Source organism: Musa acuminata, chromosome BXJ3-5 (assembly GCF_036884655.1).
Source record: "Musa acuminata AAA Group cultivar baxijiao chromosome BXJ3-5, Cavendish_Baxijiao_AAA, whole genome shotgun sequence".
NCBI classification, from domain to species: Eukaryota; Viridiplantae; Streptophyta; class Magnoliopsida; order Zingiberales; family Musaceae; genus Musa; species Musa acuminata.
The window spans coordinates 4,979,405-4,997,939 of NC_088353.1; the positions used below are offsets into that span (position 1 = coordinate 4,979,405).

Here is an 18,535-nt window from a genome sequence, read left to right on the forward strand (position 1 = left end):
CCTGTAATTATAATTTTAGTCATGAATGATTTATTCATATTTAAAATAATTTTTATATTTTAAAATTTTTAATATATAAACTTTGTTCATTAAATTAATTATCTATATAAATGATTTATAAGAGGACGTATGGGCTAATCCCTATCAATTATCGATCCCCCTCCCCTCCATCGGAGGCTCGTATAAAAGTCGATTCCTAAGGCCTGAACAAGGGATCAGACTCATCTATCTACTCCATTAAAACTAATTTTATCATCAGAGGGGTCGAGTCGAAACATTTATTTATTCTATTAAGACTAATTTTACCATTAGAGGGGGGTGAGTCAGAAAATTTTCTTTGAACGTCGATATTTATGCAGAAAACTCAAGGAGTCCAAGGCCCACTTTGGCTTATCCCCAAAACCTCGAAAAGGTTGAAGCCAACCTCGATCTGACTCAGAATTGCCTCGGGCACTCAACACCCACCTTAGAATCACCCTCGGATGGACCCTCCTCGACTCCAATCGCCACACTCAATCATCACACGGGCTACCCAAACAACTCTAACCAAAATCGATTAAGTTTTTCATTGCACGACAAGCTTGATTGGTTTATTTTATTTTATTTTTATAATTAACGTAAGCTTAGTTGATTTTACTTGACACCTTTATGGTATTCGTACGTAAAGGATAAATATTGAAGGTCTACTACAGACAAAAAGGTAAGTGAATAAGCAAACACACTAACACGATATCATCATCCTCCTCGATGTGTCACTTTGGGATTAAATGAGTATAAACAACCGAAATGGACACACTTCGCTGATGCATTGCGCATGGGTGCTAGCGTACGATTGGTAGCCAGGCAAAACCAAGCCATGAGATGAGGCTCCGCGCTCGCGTTTCTAGTTTCGATCGGTCAAGAATATTTGAGTAGGGAGAGGAGAAGCTTAATTTGTGCGTATGGGTTCTCGCTCTTCCGGTTTGGTTTGATTCGATGAAAGAAAGTGGCAGCGACGCCGGCTTCGATGAGGGATGGAGAAGACGTGGAGTTCATGCAAGAGCTTCTTGCATGCCTCCAAAGCCGACGACGTGTTCGGCCGACTCGCAGCAGAAGGCGTGGTCAACGCCGTCGCCCGAGTCTTCGTCGGCGGTGCTGATTTCAGGATTAGATACATGGGACTCGAATGAATATATTCGAGGACTGTTTCTTATTTGATGAGTGGATATTCCACATAAGAAGAAGAAGAAGAAGAAGAAGAAGAGACATAGGACTGCTAATGCGGCGTCATTGGTTATCTTCCTCGGGGATCGCTAATGAACACATGGGTCTGGCTCTGATTACTGGGATGCTTAGGGTCAATCCATATGCTTTAAGCTTTAAATTACTTCCATCACGGAGAGTTGGCACCAGTTAGAACTCAGCAGCACGTCCCATTCTTCGCCTGCTTGCCATCATCCTTCATGTGATATCTGCCAACGTACTGCACTGCGACTAAACAATGCTAACCGAGATGGATCCCAGTTAATCCATGCTTCTAATCCAAGACGCATGCTACTGTTCTTTTTTGTCCCTAACTGAGTTAGGAATCAAAATGCCTCGTCAAAACCTATTTCTTTGAGCAAGTTCACGTTGTTTATGGCCATTCATCAGTGGGTTCATAGTTTGAAGCTTAGAACGTGTGAGTGGTGTGCAAGTCAAGGTGATAATGGCGGGGCTACTTGCAGCGTGTGACAAAGATGGGAACAGCTGTTTTATGGAGAGGATTTGGGCATTCCCGAGAAGCTTAGCGAGTAGATGGCTTAGTTTAATGAAGCTAATCACTCTACGTGGCATACTAGTCATATTAAAATACTCGAGTCATGCCGTAACATCGAAGCTTGCGCTTTCCTTCCTTCTTTTAGAATTGCATTATAACACCTCTCAGGATGCACGCGTCAGGCAAAGAAATCGTTTGCCATCCACGCCAAGAAGAAGGCCTTCTACTTCGAGTAAGTTCATCTTCCTGCTAGGAAGAGAACGAATCCAATGGATTGTTCCTTGCCATTTTTAGCTGGGCATGTCAACACCTTCCCTTTCGAGGGAATCACGGGGTGGTGGTGGTCTCAGTGAGGATAAAGCGGCCGCTGCTCAGGCTGAGCTTTCCCCCTTTATGTCTTCTCATAGCTTTTCTTGTGGCTTTTTGGCCGCTGTTGTGCTTGGTTTTTGTGGTCTCGGTGTTCATTAGGATTCCCCCTCAAAGCAGCAGCAGCAGCAGCAGTAGGCTTTTCACTGGATGGCTGTGTTGATGATAGTGGCATCACTTGATCTTCTTCCTCTTCTTCTTTCTGGAATGTTAGTTCAGTATAATATAAGACTCTTTGCCATGGTTTTCAGCTTCGTGGCTTTGCTCATTGAACAGATTCAAGTGTTTCAACATGGAGGAATCCAGAAAGCATGCAAACCATGGAGCAGCCTTGTTCTCGAGACAGTCACTCTCCTACAAGGTGCTACTATCCACTTGGCTCTTTCAGTTCATCCCATTAAAAGACTCCATCTAAATTCATGTGATCTGCTTTGGGAATCATGATGCAGTGGATGGAGTCATAAACTTCATTGAGATCCAGTGCTGATCATCTATGTAAGAACATGGTCTTTCTACATATTGCAGGATGAGAGAATGCAGACAAAAAGTCAAAATAGAGGTATCGAGTTGTGCAAAGGGCAGACACAGTTATCAACATATCATTATCCTTTGGAGGTCCCTAAGAGTCCTCATCAGGCTTTGGAGTTCCTCTCCAGAACATGGAGCCCATCTTCCTCTGACTTCTTTCAAATACTCTCGCCCAGTGTGAGTAAACAGGCACCAATCTACAGTCAAGTCTGTTGTCTTCTCATCACTAGAAATCCCAGTGTCCAATGTAACTCAAGATAAACGAGGAGGTGGCCAAGAAGTGGTGCCAAGGGATCATGGAAGAAAACCCATTAATTTTAGCAACTTGCAGTGATATCTTCCAAATAGTACCCAGTTGCATTTAATTGAATTGTTTTCGATCCTCTAGGAATACTATCAATGCTGTGGAAGACAGTGATCCATTCATGTTGTTCGCACAACCACCACATTATTATCTATGAACATTTAGCAGATGATGCATCAAGTTTTCATGTGTTTGTGAGTTTAATGATCATGTCATTCATATGATGCAGAACCTATTACCAAGCCTCGAGGACAGGAGTGCAGAGGTAGATGAGCATAAAGCAGAGAAGAACCATACCGATTTCGCCGGAGATACCGAAACAAGAATGGATCAAATCTTGGTATGTGTCATCTGTGTGCCTTTTGATGCAGTCAACCTCGATTGAAGGCTCTGTTCTTTGCATGATCCTTGCAGACATTGCTCTCGAGTGGAAAATTGGCACAATCTGCACCTCAGAAGCACAAGTCTTTACATGGTGGCTGGGTAAGTCATTCTGAAGCAAAGACATCATGAACTTGCAGCTCATGTTCATCTTAACTCGAAATCCACAGATAGATGTAGGCCAGATGAAGGCATGGCTGGGAGGGGAAATCCTTAGCAGCTTTTCCAAAGGATGCAGAAAGAGGAGGAAGGAAGAACTGCGACTCCACACAGCTCAAGTCCATGCAGCCCTCTCTGTGGCAAGGCTGGCTGCGGCCATTGCAGGCATTGTAGGAAACTGTTACTTGGAACCGGTCAACTCGAAAACCATGATCTTAGATCACCAAGGAGGGGAGCTGGACAACAGGATGAACACGGTGGTAGCCTCTGCTGCGGCCTTGGTCGCGACAGTGTGCGCCGAAGCTGCTGAGTCTGTGGGTGCAAACAGAATGCAGGTTGCATCTGCCATTAGAACAGGCCTTGCAACCCGGAGTTCAGCTGATCTAGTGACTCTCACTGCAACTGCTGCAACATGTAATGCACTGGGATTCTCAGTTCGTAGAACAGTTCTTCCATCTACTAAAAGATGATGACAGAATTCTATCTACCGTCTTCCAAATCTTTGTTCTTTGCACATCAAATAAAGAATGCACCCTTTGTGGTAATTGCTACAGGTTTGAGAGGAGCTGCAACGCTTGAGCTGAGAGCAGCAGCTTGCAGACAGATTTCAGAGGACCAGAGTACACTGGCAAGAGGTGCTGAACTCCCCATTCAAACACCTGATGGTAATATCCTCTTAAATCTCATAAACTCTATTGCACAGATACGAGTTTTCTGGCTGCTGTTGATCCATTAATGTACTACAACAACGATGTAATACATGCATGCAGGGAAGATTCAACTCAGAATGGTGAGGATTTATGTCAAGCATGACAGGCTTGCACTGAGGTTGGTAAAGAAGCATATCCGAGGAGTGATTAGCACCTACAAAGAATGTAAGACCATGTACTTCCTTGATTTGCAAATGGAATTCCATTGGAGTTTTGAACTAGTTGGTTAAAGTAATCTGCAATCAACCCTCTAAGTTTAATGTGAGCTTAAAATAATATGCTACCAGAAGATACTGTGACTGAGATTGCATTACTATCTTTCATATGGTCCTTGATGCAAATCTTTGTCAAGACTGGCATTGTTAACTTAGTTTCTAAAATTTACTTCTCAGTTAGGGTTTTTGATGCAATGGAGGATCCAAAAGAAGGTGGCTTCTCCAAGAATGGTCATAGCTGCTACTTGATAACACTTGCAACCACTGGGGGAACCATTCAGCTGCTGTTTGAGGACCACAAGCGATACATAATGTGGAAGTCCAGTATCTCTCACCTCTTATGTGACTATTTAGAAACCACAACAAGATTTTGAATCATCTGCATGCCAAAGTGCCTCCAGGGTTCTTGCTTTTCCATGATGAACAGAGACATGTAGTAATATGTTTTTCTTTATTTAGCTTTTATGCCAATTCCTGATGAAGCCACCTTCTATGAAAAAGGTAGCATCCTTTACACAAGCTCTTTTTTTTTTTTTGCAAAGGGTAAGAGGCAAAGGTGAGATTCGATCCTACGATAAACTATCAAGGTCTGCTAATTAAGCTAGCTGCTACCTTAAAAATGTATGAGTTGAGATTTCAAACTCCCAACCTTTGGTAAGAGTATGATATACCACCATCAAACCTATGTTTAAGATATCACATAAGCTCTTATTATACATCCTTTGATGCAACTTCTAAATCCTTGAGAAAGTTTCAAAGGAATAGATTGCATGAGACTGTAAGTTGCCATCTATGTGCTTCATTAGCTAACCAATTTGCAGCAGCATTAATTGATTGATTGATATTTGTTTGAAGTCTGTTTTGAAACCAATTGTCATAATTCGGTTTGACATATCTATAAACCTAATACAAAATTCCAAATCTTCTTTGCCCAAAATATCTGAACCCTAACTATAAAGATATCAAATTTAATGTTATCTTTTGTCTTGAACTCTTTCCATTGTAAATTTGACAGGGTCCATAGTCAATGACTTTCCTTCATTCGTTGATGCAGAATGTACACTATAAGTCAGAATAGAAGTTTCATGTAAGACTGGTACCTTGTGACGCTTCTAGTTTCCATATCCCATCCATGTCTTGTGTCTCCACTGTTGCTCAGGAGCTGGGTGTATTCCTGCCTAAATCTCCTGACAACATGAACTCAGAACCCAAGACCAAGTTGAACTCTAAAAGCCTGCACTCATGCTTATTCTTATATGCTTAGCATCACAACACAGGTCACAAGATACAGAAACAGGTGGCGTGTTCCCTGGTATGACCTTTAAGATGTGCTTCCTCCTTCCTGCCCCATCTGTGAGATCACGATTTCTCATGCGATCTGAATCACAAGCGGGGAGGTACAAAAGCACTAAGCCTTTCTCCACCACTTTCTGCTTACACCAGAGACTGAGTTCTTTCTGCTGAGTCATATGTATAATGATGATCTTTTGTTTATGTAATCAAGGACAACAACGATATAAATCAGCCCCCACCTCATTCTGTATGATGTCACAATCTTGCTATCTTGTAATAGCTACATAGCACAATACAAAAAATGCAAATTCTTTTTACAGCTGCCTGCAACTCTGGGCATATTACAACTCGTTATCTCAAAATCTAATTTGTTTTCCTTTTCATCTCAAAATCTAAGTTTACTGGAAGATATCATGATTGAACTATTATGATCTTAAAATCTAAGTTTACCAGAACAGTTCAGCTCATAAGAGTTCATTCATGATATGCTTTCTTAGGAAGAGCCTGTAAACTATAGCAGATAAAGCAGATCCCTGGCATTTCTTGACAAATTGTTCTTGAAGTCCAAAAAGCAAATAATTCCACTGTTCCAAGTAGACCACTACATGCAAGTGTCAATCATGGCATCCCATTATCAATCTTAGAAGAATGTCAAAGCCTAAAGCTTTTCCAGTTCAAATAAATCTGCACTATTTTCTCTATAAAAGCTTCAGCTTAACCTTCACTTCCTAACCATTGTACTTAACAACTTGTTTCCTTACTTGCTGCCTCTCCTCTTGCTTCAATAGCTCTGCCCACTCAACTACTCTTCTTCTTACCTCTACTTCTCCAACATCCCACCAGAGCAGACACATGCAGTGATTGCTTCACCCAATCCAGGCCAGCTTACTACCCAAATTCTGATAAAACAGGAACAGAGAGTAAGATCCAAACACCTGCATGAAACATGTTTTCTGTCGGTGTCATTAATTCTTTTGCTCAGATAATCTCAACTTCTCATCTGACTTCAGCTGGTGCATGCGAGTATGGTTCATTTGGAGCAACACCGAATGATGGGGATGCCTTAGCATCATCAAGTCTTTACAGGAATGGTGTGGGTTGTGGAGCATGCTATCAGGTTAGTGAAATCATGACCATTACTTCATTCACTCATGTTGATTGCATTGTCTTTGTCACTCTACCATCTTACAATTTTTCATTAGGTGACATGTACTGATGCCAAGTACTGCTCCAACGATGGTGTCATGATCATAATCACAGACGCAGGAGTAAGCGGCAATACCAAGTTCATTCTCAGTCAGCATGCCTTTGCAAGGATGGGCCAGAATGCTGATTTAGGTGCATCCCTTCTATCTCTTGGTGCGGTCGGCATTGAGTACCGGAGGTGTGTGTGCTGTTACTGAGCATTGCCATGATAGCTGAATCAACTATAGCAGCAAAATATAGTCCATCTATATTGTTCAAGCCTCAAATTCTACAAAGAATATGAACATATTTGTTAAATTTGATGGCATTTCAGGGTGTCCTGCAGCTACCCAAGCAAGAACATCACCTTCAAGATTGATCAGAGCAGCAACCATCCATCCTACTTTGCCTTCCAAATCTGGGATCAGCAAGGAAACAAGGATGTAACTGCTGTTCAGTTGTGTGAGGTACAGACTAATTAAGCATATAATACACACATGAAGAAACACATCACGCTAGCTTAACTGTATGCTACAACTACTAACTCGATGATAACTTTGGATCTTACTACTGCAGACGGAGAACTTGATATGCAAGCTGTTGGAAAGGAGCCATGGAGCAGTGTGGGCAGTAGTATCTCCACCAAGTGGGCCTCTCTCTGTAAGGATGTTACAAAGTGGAGGTGATGATAGAGATGAGACATGGGTTGTGCCTCCCAACAACATACCACAGAACTGGACTTCAGGGGCTATATATGATTCTGGAATACAAGTGTAGTGGTAGTAATAGCTACATGCTTTTCATATTTCTGTGACATTTTTTACCAGTCAATAGAATCAACAACCCATTCAACAAGTTTAAATATATTGTTCTGTTCAAAGAGAAATCATATCCAGAATTACTTTACTTGCATGACAAACTCAAATAGTTGAATAAGGAACATGAAAAACTGGTTGTGGTTTATCATATATTGAACAATATCACTGTGGGAAGACAACAAAAACATATAGTAAAGAGCTTCTCCACCAGTGATTAGAATGTCAAAGAAACAGGGAAAAGATATTTAGTAAACCAGAATAAGAGATCGAGTCTGGATTTTCATTAGAAACTGATCAAAAACTTGTGTAAAGTCAACATCCCCAACAGTTGACCTTTCCTATATGGTCATCCTTCAAATCACAAAAATGGCTTACTTTAGAACTTACCAACATATAATAAGATCACATATGACGATAAATAGCGAAAGAAAAAACCAAAATAATAAATTGCTAGATGCAACGCAATGATCGATGCGTCAAAGACCCCCTTTTTTTGGTTCTCCTTATAATATCAAAGAACATTGCTGAAAAGAAGTCGTAATATGAGAGTTCACGGAGGATGATCAGAACAATTCGGGATATCACGAGCAACATCATGGATAGATGTCAGTGGATTGACAGACCATGAATTTTCACATCACCTCATTCCCCCGAACCAACAAACTCATCAAAATCGTAGAGAAATCTGAAGAAAATAATAATAAAACAAATTAAAATAAATAAAATGACGGCTCAGAACTTCTTAGAGGGTTTCTGTCGCCGTCAGCGATGGACGGATCCATCTCCGGCAGATAGTTTGGGTTTCTTCATAGCCAAAATATTAACGATCTAGAAAAGAAGACGAAAGAAGAGGAACGGATGCGGAAAGAGGACGGCGTACATGCGAGGAGCGCAATCCAATCGTGGTTATATAGCGGAGAAAGAAGAGGAAGAGAAACCCTAGATTTTTGTTATCTACCTGCGTCGATCGGAACCGTCGATTCTAGAAAGATCTTCAGCAGCCGCCGCCGCCATGTTAGGTCTCTGCTGAAAGCGAACCCTACCCATTTGGTGTTCAATTTTTCTTTTCTTTCCTTTTTTTTTTAATAACAAGTGCTACTTTCCCATAGATCCATTAATTGTTATAAAATAGACTCTTACAATAGTGAAGTATCTCCAACCTCAACCTCTTGTTCTTGATAATTTGGATTGTTCATCATGCTTAATACTAGTTCAACTATAAGATCACTTGTTAAGATTCAACTAGATATATTTGAACCCCAAGTTAATGATAGTAAATCCACTTTAATTATCTAAAATAACTCAATTAGTTCTCATATCTGACACAGGTATAGAGACTTGTCATTAGATTGTGACAGACCTTGTTTAGGTCGGGTAGGAACTTGGAACCAAAATACACATGGTGGCCATTAGGAGTTTAATCCTGGGCATGTCCACAGACCAAATGGCTAAACTACAGTTTGCAAAGTTCCTTGCTTCAGTTGCAGTCTTCATTCACTGGAAAACAAACAGAGACATTGTGCAACAACGCTAATTTACATGAAACAACTTCCACCTGTAGGATGATCCAAGAGGGACCCCGCATGAAGCAATTGCCTCAAAACAGAAAAAAGGAAAAAAGGTATAAACACAGTTTCCTCAGATGCATCAAGAAATCAGCAAGGAACTTGAAAGGAGTTTTTGGTTACCGCAAGGGGGTTTGAGGTGCTTGGAAATGGTTCAGTGACTCTCATGATGGCTTAGGCCTTCTCCATTATTAGAGGAGAAAACTCCATGATCAGAAGAAGAATTGGCCACTGCAGTGTTTTCCGAGTCTGCGTGTTTTTGCTCCTCTGGTTGCTGACTGGTTGGAAACACATACTTGAGCTGAGAATTTTCCATGTGAGACAGCAACTGAGTCACAGTCTTCAGCTGAGGAGCACTGTGGACCAAACATTTGAAGAAAACCAACCATATATAAGCGAACAATGCCTACAATACCTAAATTACATAATTGTCGCATTTGTCATAGATATCAGCAGATCATAATAAGATAGAACATTAACAATCAAGTGGGAAACTACGTGAATAGTCCAACAAATACGGCATCTCAAAACTTAAAGAATAGTAACAATAAATAAAATGGGCAGCAAACACATGCTGTCTGTGAGGCAATAAGGGAGAAGTTCCAGCTTTGGTGGGATCTCATGCAATCATTGAAATCTAAGACAATTTCAAGTGTAATGCTTTTTCAGAAAACCTCTTAATTGACTGAAACATGACTAACTCATACAATAATGAGCTCAAATTGGGCACAGTCATGCAGCTTACTTGTGATCAGATGGTTGGATATGCTGAGTCAAGCACTATCATGTAAGATGAAAATACACCAGCAAAAACTGATAACTTTTGCAGATGGATCAGACACACGTTGGCTAGTTTGAGCCAGAGCACTGATGGGTTTTGAACTTGTAGACTGCATCTTGTACATTGATTGATAAATGTCATCTCCAAGATTATGTTATTTGAAGTTTTAGAAAAATCTGAAACTAGATAATCTCTTTGTACTCAGCTTTCAATTTCAATAATTTCAAAACCATTTTCTCCCTGGCATGAACCTACAAATAATGTTGACATTTAAGTAATGCAAAGAACATTTCAAATGCTTTAACACAGGAAGTCTAAATTTCTGCTTGGACAAGTGACACTACAAGAGCCTTCCTAAATTCACCAGCATATTCCTAACAACAGGAAAGACCTTGAGGGTATACTGTAGAGTTGTTAATAAAAGAAGCCTGACCTATGTAAACTGCTTTCCATATATGCATCCAAGGAAGATATAACCCGTGGTAGTTGGTCCAGAACCTATCGACTCAAACACAAAAGCCAAAATATGAGTGGTTTCCAAATTAAACTAATCCATAATTACATCATAACTGAGTAGCAACCTACTTGCCCAGTGTTCTTGATGGTAGATACTTTGGCAAATAGATTCTTAGGAAGCTTTATTAACTCAGCCTGCAAGAACAAGGAAAAACAAGGAGTATATAACAGCTCAACAAAAAATGCACAAACAAACATAGTTTCACTTAAAGATTCAGCACTTCTGAAAAATAACAACTTCATTTTTTTCTTGATAATGTTTACCAATTTCAATGGACACAAAGGAAGACACTGTGATCTGAAAGTTCAAACATCCTTTCTGTTATCAAATAGCAATTGGACCAAAAAATAGTCATCATGCCAGGCTCAAATTCTAACAAAAAATAGACGTGCAGAAGAAATTATTAAATATACAGTGCATAATCGACATATGTTGCCACATGCTGGGTGCACAAATTGCATATTTTGGTTGCACAAATGATAAGCATTAGCTGCATAAACAATGTAACTAGTTAGCTGATTACATAGATCAACAAGAATAAGAGTTACAATTCATGGCTTTATACTATTCGGTGTAATCTTAGAAACCAAATCATGCATATCTAATCACTTTGCCACACTGAGTTCTATTGTCACAAGGGATGTCATCTACATGAAGATTTTGAGTTGATTGCTGACTTCATTTTACCTAATTACATATCAGATCTTATTATGGAACTAAGATTACAACAACAATTGGCTATCCTCTGTTTATTATGAGGAGCTAATGACTCAACAGCAAGAAGGGTAAAAAACGCTGTTGTAAAATGTTTATTATGTTAATTCCTCTATTTCAGTTCTTCTTGTTTTCATTGTCCTTAATTGCTTGCAGCACCACATGTTCACATGTTAGCCTTTATATGTACTGCATCAACACCATACAATTCTAGTATGTCAGCATACATATTGAGGGAACCAAAGAACTAAAAGTATGCACATTTAAAGAAATTTTAGCAGGCACTAATAGAAAAGACCATAAAATAGTTCACATTTATAGAGATGAGAAGCATGACACTCATTGCTCGAAATCAAGAATTTGCAGCTATCAGTTTGAAAGAGAAGTGACCCTTATAATTTAGGTAACAAGCTAAGGGCTTACATAGGCTGGTAATCATGCTTAATTTATGGTTCTGTATGTCTTAGAAATATGGTACCTCTCTTTTTCTTGAAGCCAAATTTGTGTTTCTTAGTTTATTTTTCCTGTTTCCTTTTTTTTCCCTGTAGGACCTTCACAACATCATGACAATATAGAAGTGCTGATCAACTCCTAATTAAACCAATGATGTCATTACAAGAATTTCACAATCCAAGATGTATCTAGATCCATGCTCATGTACCAAGACTTTTTTAAGGATCCTCAAATTATCTAGTAACAGAACTCAATGGTTGGAAAGGATCCATGTAGCCAACCCCCAGTATTCGGAAAAAATGGGTTGCAACTGTTGTCGTGAAATGTAATCCCACATAATTGCGGACCAACCCACCAAGTGACCTTCCTTGTCCACCTAGGGCTTTGAAATGCTTCTACTTGCTTTTCCTAAAAGGTCTCTGATCCCCTGCAATAAATTTCATATGGAAACATGATTTCATCTATAGAATCTCAGTCGTATGATATGCACAGAAGGACGATCAGGTGTTGGGGCGTTAGTCTTAGAAAGAAGAAAATTATAGGAGTCCATCAGACATGGATCTCATCTCCGAGTTTTCAAGATCGAATTTTTAGAACAGGTGAGATCGTTGGAACATAAAGAGAAGAAGAAAGAAGTCAAGTTCAAGATAAATTAACAGAGAGTGGAGAACAAGAACGGAAGAGGGAAGCCCTCCAAACCTGGGAAGGAGAGGATTCCTGCATGAGGTGAAGAAGATTGGACGTCGACTGCACTGCCTGGCTTATCCGATCCGCCACGGTCGCCTTCGCGCTCCCTTCCCGACTCACCCCTCCTCCTCCTCCTCCTCCTCCGCCGCCGCTACCGCTAGCTGCCATCTCCCTCCCTCCCACCTCACCGGTGGTGGTAGGTGCTTTACACAAACGCCCCGAGAACGAGAAACGGGAGAGACGTCGTGGTGAAACGGAAAACTTGGAGAGTCATCCTATTTGCTGATTGAAGGAACCCTGGCCCGTCCGATGAAACTTTAACGGCCACCACGCGTCGATCACGTAATCAACCCCTCAAAAGATATTATATATATATATATATATATATATATATGTGTGTGTGTGTGTGTGTGTGTGTGTGTGTGCGCGTGTGAGAGAGAGAGAGAGAGAGAGAGAGAGACGAGGTGGGGCGGTGGTTTTGGGGTTTGGGATTCTGGATGCGGTCGATGCTGCCTTACCCCGTGAAGACGCTGCGAAAGGAACCAATCAAGCCCTCGTGTGATGGAACCCTACCTTCCCTCAGGTCCACGACCGCCTTCCTTTTCTGTTAATTCTTGATTTGGGCTGGTTTTGATTTCTTCTTCTGTCAATCGTCGATGATCTCGTTCTCTCCGATGGTTTTGACATTCATATATATGAGTCTTAAGCTGTGATTTAGAAGGAAAGTGAGGTAATCTGGGAAGCATAATGGATCTGGTTTGAACAACCTAGTTGCACATATTGGTAGTATGCTAGCCTCATGTAATTTGCTTTTCTAACGCCACATAACTTTGACCTCCATCTGATCCTCATACACAGTTATTTACATAATAAAGCAAAATACACATATGGTGAGATCAGCCACCTTAGTTGCTCGGTTCCTGTTTGCAATTTTTCTCATTTAATAACATTACGCAAATGAATCTCATCGAAAGTCAGCAATACATTTGCTATAGGATGTGTTCTTGTTTAATATCATCTATCGCACCTGAGGATTGATGTGGAAACCGGATTATATCATATGCACAGATTATTAAGTTAGTAACAAGCATCCTTTTTGTTTTCTATTACATGAGAAGGTGCCATATTTATATAAATATTTCTTGTTTTTTGTTTGTTAATAAAGATGTTGCACTATCTTACCTTGAACCGACCCAAAGCGATTAGTTACCACACCTTGCCAGCAGAAATGCCTAAATTTAAATTCTGATAGGAATACCTTAATCAAGGATACATATGTGACTGAGAAATTTGCAAATGCATTGATTAAAGAAGCAAAAAGAAAAGAATTTACTTTTACATTTTGCATGGTCAAATATGCAGTCTCTGACTTTTTCTGGGAACAACAATGTTACCTTCTTACTTTTATTAAATCCTGCCTTTTAATCAATTTTTTGTATAAACTTTAACTTGTTTTTTCCCTTTTCTTTTGTAGATTTGCAATTTCTGCATATGCTAGATTCTCTCTGAGATACAAAGGTACCAAGAAGAAATTCTTGTTTATTCTCTTGCTCAATGAACTACTGAATTCTGTTGGAGTTTTGAGCATTGCCCTTATTAGTCCCTAATCTGAGCATGTAGGCTAGCTGCAGTAGGCACTGTATCTATGTTTTACCAATTATGATATTTTCTTCCTTTAATTTAATTTATAGGTATGAGAATACAGGATTTACTGTTAACGGTGTAAAGTATGAGCGCAGCTTACTTATTGTGGAGAATAAACTAATGATATGGCACCAAAAACATTTTCTGAGATAGCTACTGAAACGTTGGTACAAGACTTGCTTATAACTTGATAATGCACATATATAAGTTGTCATGTAAAATCCTTGTGTTTTGAGTAAGAAATTATGGTGGACCCTTTCCCCCTCACTTGTTAATAATTAGCTGTAACTTGTTTTGTTTAGTTGTTCAAACCTATGAACTTCTTTCATGTGAATCCACTAACACAATCCTTCTCTGGCATAAAGTTCAGTTTATTGGTGTTCAAAATTCCAAGGCAAGTTCCAGGTATATCTTATACATGCACTTCACTGTACATGTAGTCTTGTAACATACTGGCTGTCAGGAATGCTACATGCTACCATAGTTACAAAATTCACGTGAACCATCTTATCTCTTGTATATTTGTCTTGGTATCTTTTTGTTTTTATTGAAGAAGGTGACTTAATTTCTACATTGTTATTCATTTCACTTTTAGAGCCCGAGTTGGGTGAATTGTGTTCTTTGCTTATTAGAAAAATCTGGATGTTACGTATGTAATATATGGCTTTTCTCATTAGATGAGATTTTATGCTATAAGAATCCATGAATCTATATCTTCCTTGATGCAGTGATTGAAAAAGGCGTTCGGGCGCTCGCCTAGGCGCTCGGGCGAGGCGAGGCTAAGCCCGAGCGCCTCACTAATGTCCCAGGCGGCGCGCTTCAAACAGGCACCGCCTGGGCGCTCGCCTGAGTCCAGGCGCTGGGCGCTTCGGGCGAGCGCATGGGTAAACCAAGTGACCGAACCAGGATTTTAGGTCTGGTTCGGTCCTGGTTCGGTTGTTAGTTGGTTCAATCGAACCAACTAAACCGATATAACCCTTACCCAACCCTAACCCTTACCCAACCCTAACCCGCTGTCGCTCCCGATCCCGATCTCGCTGCTCGTCGCTCCTGCTCCCACTGTCGCTGCTCGCGCCTCCCGCGAGCCCTCCTGCTGCTCGCGCCTCCTGCTCCCTTTCCCTTTCCCGCTGCCACTGCCGCTGCTTCCTCGTTTCTCCGTCAGGCTCAGTATACAGTATACTTTTAATATTAAGTTTATTTGAATTTTGAAATGATTAATTTTCAATACTGTTAATAGATTAATAATATATTATTTTGATTTTAATGTTGTTAATTTTTATTTATTTGAAATTATAGCTAAGTTTCAACATAAATGACTTTGATGTAAAATTTTATTGTTTTGAATTTTGAAACTTTTTGTTAATGTGACATTGTGATTTTGTATCTTAGATTTTCTTAATTTAATAGCATATTTTTATTTAAAATTTTAAATAATTATATTTATTAATTATATTATATATTTTTATATTTTAGCATCTCGTTTCGCTCGGGCGAGCGCCTAGCGCCTCGGGCGTTTTTGGACCTTGGCGCCTTTTGGCGCCTAGCGCTTTTTAAATCACTACCTTGATGTGAACAAACAGGTCAGGGTAAAATATTTTAAAGTCTTGCTACATCCTCTGGAGATTTTTGAAATTTTTTTCTTGTTTTCTTGTTTTTCCTGGGATTTTTGTTGGACTAAGGGTTGAGGATTGTTTTCATGAGTAGATGTTCTGTGGCCTACTTTGCTACATTTGAAGCAAACTATATGGAGTTTCTCAAATGCTATAGATTTAAAAAATTGAGTGTTCTTCACATGTATCCAGATCCCCTGAGAGACTGGCAGGGTTAAATATAGGAGGACACATATCTGGGCAAACTTGTCCCTCGCTCTAGTAAGGATTACTTGATTAATTTTTAGACATTTTCCTATCTGGGATGCTATCTGAGTGAGAAAATTTGGGCACATCAGCTCTAATGGGGAGCCGGGTCGTTGCAACCAAGTAGGTATCATGTCTATCCTCTCCAAGGGAGGTTATAAATTTGGTCTCCAGGGGATTAGAGTACAAGGCTGCCACCTAACGGACCATGGACCACCAACTAGGGCACGGGGCATTTCCTCAACCGAATTAAATTGAAAACAAAAGAAACCTCCAGCGACGTCAACTGCTTGGCAACCCGCCGACAGTCCCTAAAGTTTGGGGAGAAGAGTTTTTAGGAGCTCTCAGGGAGGGATCTTACCCAGAAACTTGTCATATAGGCTTGTTTGCCAATTTTCATATGCAAAGGCATCTTCCTTCGGATCGAGCTCTACCTTGAGTCTCATTCTTCTCTGGATTCAGTGGAGCTTATCCTCCATTGTTGGATCTAGCTGTCATTCTCCTACTCCAGTAGCTTTTTTAAAGAGATACGCCCATGAGGTCGACACAGTTGAGGATTTTGGTGGACTATGACTCCCTAACCTCCCCCCTGTGGGGAGGTGGTATCCTGCTTCTCTTGATCCTGCTCGGGAGGAAGCCGAGGCGGTAGGGAATCAGGTGGTTCTGATGGAATCAGAAGTGGGGCTTCCAAGAGAGTGTTGCAAGAGGGAACAATCGTCAAAGCTTCTTACTCTAGAAACTTAGAGAGAGGAGTATACCCAGAATGGTTGAGGACAGGATGAGTTAATTAAATTAGAGTATTTTATGCAGGGTTCAATGAGTGAAAGTTTGGATGTTATCATTTGTTGTTTGTTATCGTTTTGCTGCACAACTTAATCCATGTACTAATTGAAGAACACTATTGCCAATAGGATTTTACTTGTTATAGATGTTGTAGAATAACCAAATAACTATCAAGGAAAAAAAATATATGATGTCTTTCAGATGTAATAGTACATTGTTATAGCTGTAGCAGGAGTCATTAGATAATATTTCGTTAAGGCTATTCAGTAATTTTCCTTTTTTGATCAATATGTTAATATAGGTGCAGTTGTTTGCTATCTACCTGCTCATGAAGTAAGAAGTCAGGGACATTCGTTAATAATTTCATATGTTAATTTCTGCATCCGAGTGACATGAACTGGCATCTATTATCATGGTTATGCCACTAATGGATGATAGTGGTTGTGCAGGTCAATCTTTTCTGTACTGAGATTCTCTCCTAGCTTGATGATGAGCCTTCTTTGCCTTTGCAAATGAAGACAGTCGTGTTGCGATTGGCGAACGAAGCATACGATCTCCAGTCACTCGGAAGTTGGTTTCATTCTCGAGTGTTTGAAGATGATCTGGTCAATCTTTTTTGTACTGAGATTTTCTTCTATTTTGAAGATGAGCCTTCTTTGCCTTGGCAAATGAGGACAGTCATGTTGCAATTGGCGAAGCATACGTTCTCCATTGACTGCCAAGCTGGTTTCATTCTCGGGTGTTTACTTCAATCAAATGTTTCTCCTCTCGTTGTCATCTTTATACACGCTTGAACCCATTTAATTTTTTACTTCCTTTGATTGCAATCTGTATTATTATGTCTTAAAAAAGCTGTTGAAATGATGGGAAAAATAATTATGATTCATATAACTAATGATACTTATGTGGGTTAATTATAGATTATTTTTTATAGTTATACGTCTTTAGTATCTTGATCTTTAGGTTTAAAAAAATTATATTATAATTTTTATAATTATAAAAGTAAAATTTCTAGTTTTATTTATCTTAACAGTGTTGATTTAATTAAAATTATAGATAAAAATATAATTTTAATGTCTCGGTGATAATTACATTAGTGTTGATACAAATGTATTACGGCATCGTCTTTCCTCGTATTGTTGTCGGCATTGATGTAGATGTAGAGTGGTGTTGTCTTTCCTTGCATCATTGTTGGCATTGATGTAAATGTAAAACGATGTTATTTTGTATCTTTATTGGCGTTAATATAATTATTAAGACATCGATACAAATGTAAAGTGTCTTGATTTTTTTGTTTTATTTTTTTTCACAATCGATCTCTCTTCTCATCTACAACAGTCATCGTTTACTACCACAAAAAATATAATTAGGATATTAAAATTATTTTTTTATTTATTATTTTCATATTTTTATCAATAAATTAATGATATTAAGATAAATATAGTTAGATATTTTATTTTTATAATTATAGAGATTAAGTATAAATTTTTTAAGTCTAAGAATTAAAATACTAAAAATGTCTAAAAGTTTACCTATATATATTGCGGCATCATGATCAGCTCCATCAGGATTTGATCCGATGGACGGGATAAGCTCGAGCGACCACAAGGTTGATAGCCGCTCACAGCCGTCCGTGCGCGCTGCCGCTATCCTTCTGTGGGTCGACTAACCGTGTCCCTTTAACTCCTCGTCCGGTCCAATGAGTCCAGGTCGTTCCGGTCCGAGTTGAACCGGATCGAGGTCCGGAATGGTGGCCTCGTAATTAGCTGGACAGAGGAGGGCAAATTGGAAGGAGATAAGGGTGGGGGACTACCGCGGGCAAGCACAAAATATGGTGG

At 39.6% G+C, this 18,535-nt stretch overlaps 3 protein-coding genes, 1 long non-coding RNA gene and 2 other non-coding genes across 9 annotated transcripts; 3 read left to right on the forward strand and 3 right to left on the reverse strand.

The window, feature by feature from the left end:
* Nucleotides 1-1,941: 1,941 nt before the first annotated feature.
* Nucleotides 1,942-4,883, forward strand: LOC103984450 (VAN3-binding protein). Its single transcript, XM_065151332.1, has 8 exons — nt 1,942-2,465; nt 2,630-2,809; nt 3,166-3,276; nt 3,351-3,419; nt 3,488-3,890; nt 4,031-4,141; nt 4,247-4,351; nt 4,579-4,883. Exons 1-8 carry the CDS (start codon nt 2,397-2,399, stop codon nt 4,773-4,775), a joined length of 1,245 nt encoding a protein of 414 aa, XP_065007404.1. The 5' UTR covers nt 1,942-2,396; the 3' UTR covers nt 4,776-4,883.
* Nucleotides 2,549-12,685, reverse strand: LOC135638273 (tobamovirus multiplication protein 2B-like). Of its 4 annotated transcripts, XR_010496569.1 has the most exons (6): nt 12,427-12,611; nt 10,629-10,694; nt 10,477-10,541; nt 9,386-9,618; nt 7,247-7,297; nt 2,549-7,168 (listed from the first exon to the last, which is right to left on the reverse strand). XR_010496569.1 is itself a non-coding variant. In XM_065151335.1 (5 exons), the coding sequence occupies exons 1-4, from the start codon at nt 12,580-12,582 to the stop codon at nt 9,417-9,419; spliced, it is 489 nt and encodes a 162-aa protein (XP_065007407.1). In that variant the 5' UTR covers nt 12,583-12,611; the 3' UTR covers nt 2,549-7,297; nt 9,386-9,416. The 4 variants fall into 4 exon arrangements, 3 of the variants coding, with proteins under 3 accessions (XP_065007407.1, XP_065007406.1, XP_065007405.1); XM_065151335.1 differs by having other exon boundaries at nt 2,549-7,297; XM_065151334.1 differs by lacking the exons at nt 2,549-7,168; nt 7,247-7,297 and adding an exon at nt 9,018-9,293 and having other exon boundaries at nt 12,427-12,685.
* On the forward strand, nt 6,641-7,097 carry LOC135639154 (expansin-like B1). The gene is made up of 2 exons (XM_065152944.1): nt 6,641-6,811; nt 6,897-7,097. The coding sequence occupies exons 1-2, from the start codon at nt 6,641-6,643 to the stop codon at nt 7,095-7,097; spliced, it is 372 nt and encodes a 123-aa protein (XP_065009016.1).
* Nucleotides 8,257-8,343, reverse strand: LOC135639267 (small nucleolar RNA snoR14). The gene has a single exon (XR_010496891.1). It is a non-coding gene; the product is annotated as a small nucleolar RNA snoR14 (small nucleolar RNA).
* On the reverse strand, nt 8,426-8,512 carry LOC135639256 (small nucleolar RNA U61). Its single transcript, XR_010496883.1, has one exon. It is a non-coding gene; the product is annotated as a small nucleolar RNA U61 (small nucleolar RNA).
* Nucleotides 12,686-12,827: 142 nt separating the features above from the next.
* On the forward strand, nt 12,828-17,611 carry LOC135638274 (uncharacterized). The gene is made up of 3 exons (XR_010496570.1): nt 12,828-12,997; nt 13,889-13,932; nt 17,147-17,611. It is a non-coding gene; the product is annotated as an uncharacterized LOC135638274 (long non-coding RNA).
* Nucleotides 17,612-18,535: the final 924 nt, after the last annotated feature.

Excerpts from the sequence above, each read along its gene's own strand:
- LOC103984450 (XM_065151332.1), top strand. The coding sequence starts at position 2,397 with ATGGAGGAATCCAGAAAGCATGCAAACCATGGAGCAGCCTTGTTCTCG. Across the intron at positions 3,277-3,350 it reads CAAGAATGGATCAAATCTTG|ACATTGCTCTCGAGTGGAAA; the intron begins GTATGTGTCATC and ends TGATCCTTGCAG. Across the intron at positions 3,891-4,030 it reads CACTGCAACTGCTGCAACAT|GTTTGAGAGGAGCTGCAACG; the intron begins GTAATGCACTGG and ends TAATTGCTACAG.
- LOC135639154 (XM_065152944.1), top strand. The coding sequence starts at position 6,641 with ATGTTTTCTGTCGGTGTCATTAATTCTTTTGCTCAGATAATCTCAACT. Across the intron at positions 6,812-6,896 it reads GTTGTGGAGCATGCTATCAG|GTGACATGTACTGATGCCAA; the intron begins GTTAGTGAAATC and ends ATTTTTCATTAG.
- LOC135638273 (XM_065151335.1), bottom strand. The coding sequence starts at position 12,582 with ATGGCAGCTAGCGGTAGCGGCGGCGGAGGAGGAGGAGGAGGAGGAGGG. Across the intron at positions 10,695-12,426 it reads AGGAATCCTCTCCTTCCCAG|GCTGAGTTAATAAAGCTTCC; the intron begins GTTTGGAGGGCT and ends TTGTTCTTGCAG. Across the intron at positions 9,619-10,476 it reads ATGGAAAGCAGTTTACATAG|TGCTCCTCAGCTGAAGACTG; the intron begins GTCAGGCTTCTT and ends TTTGGTCCACAG.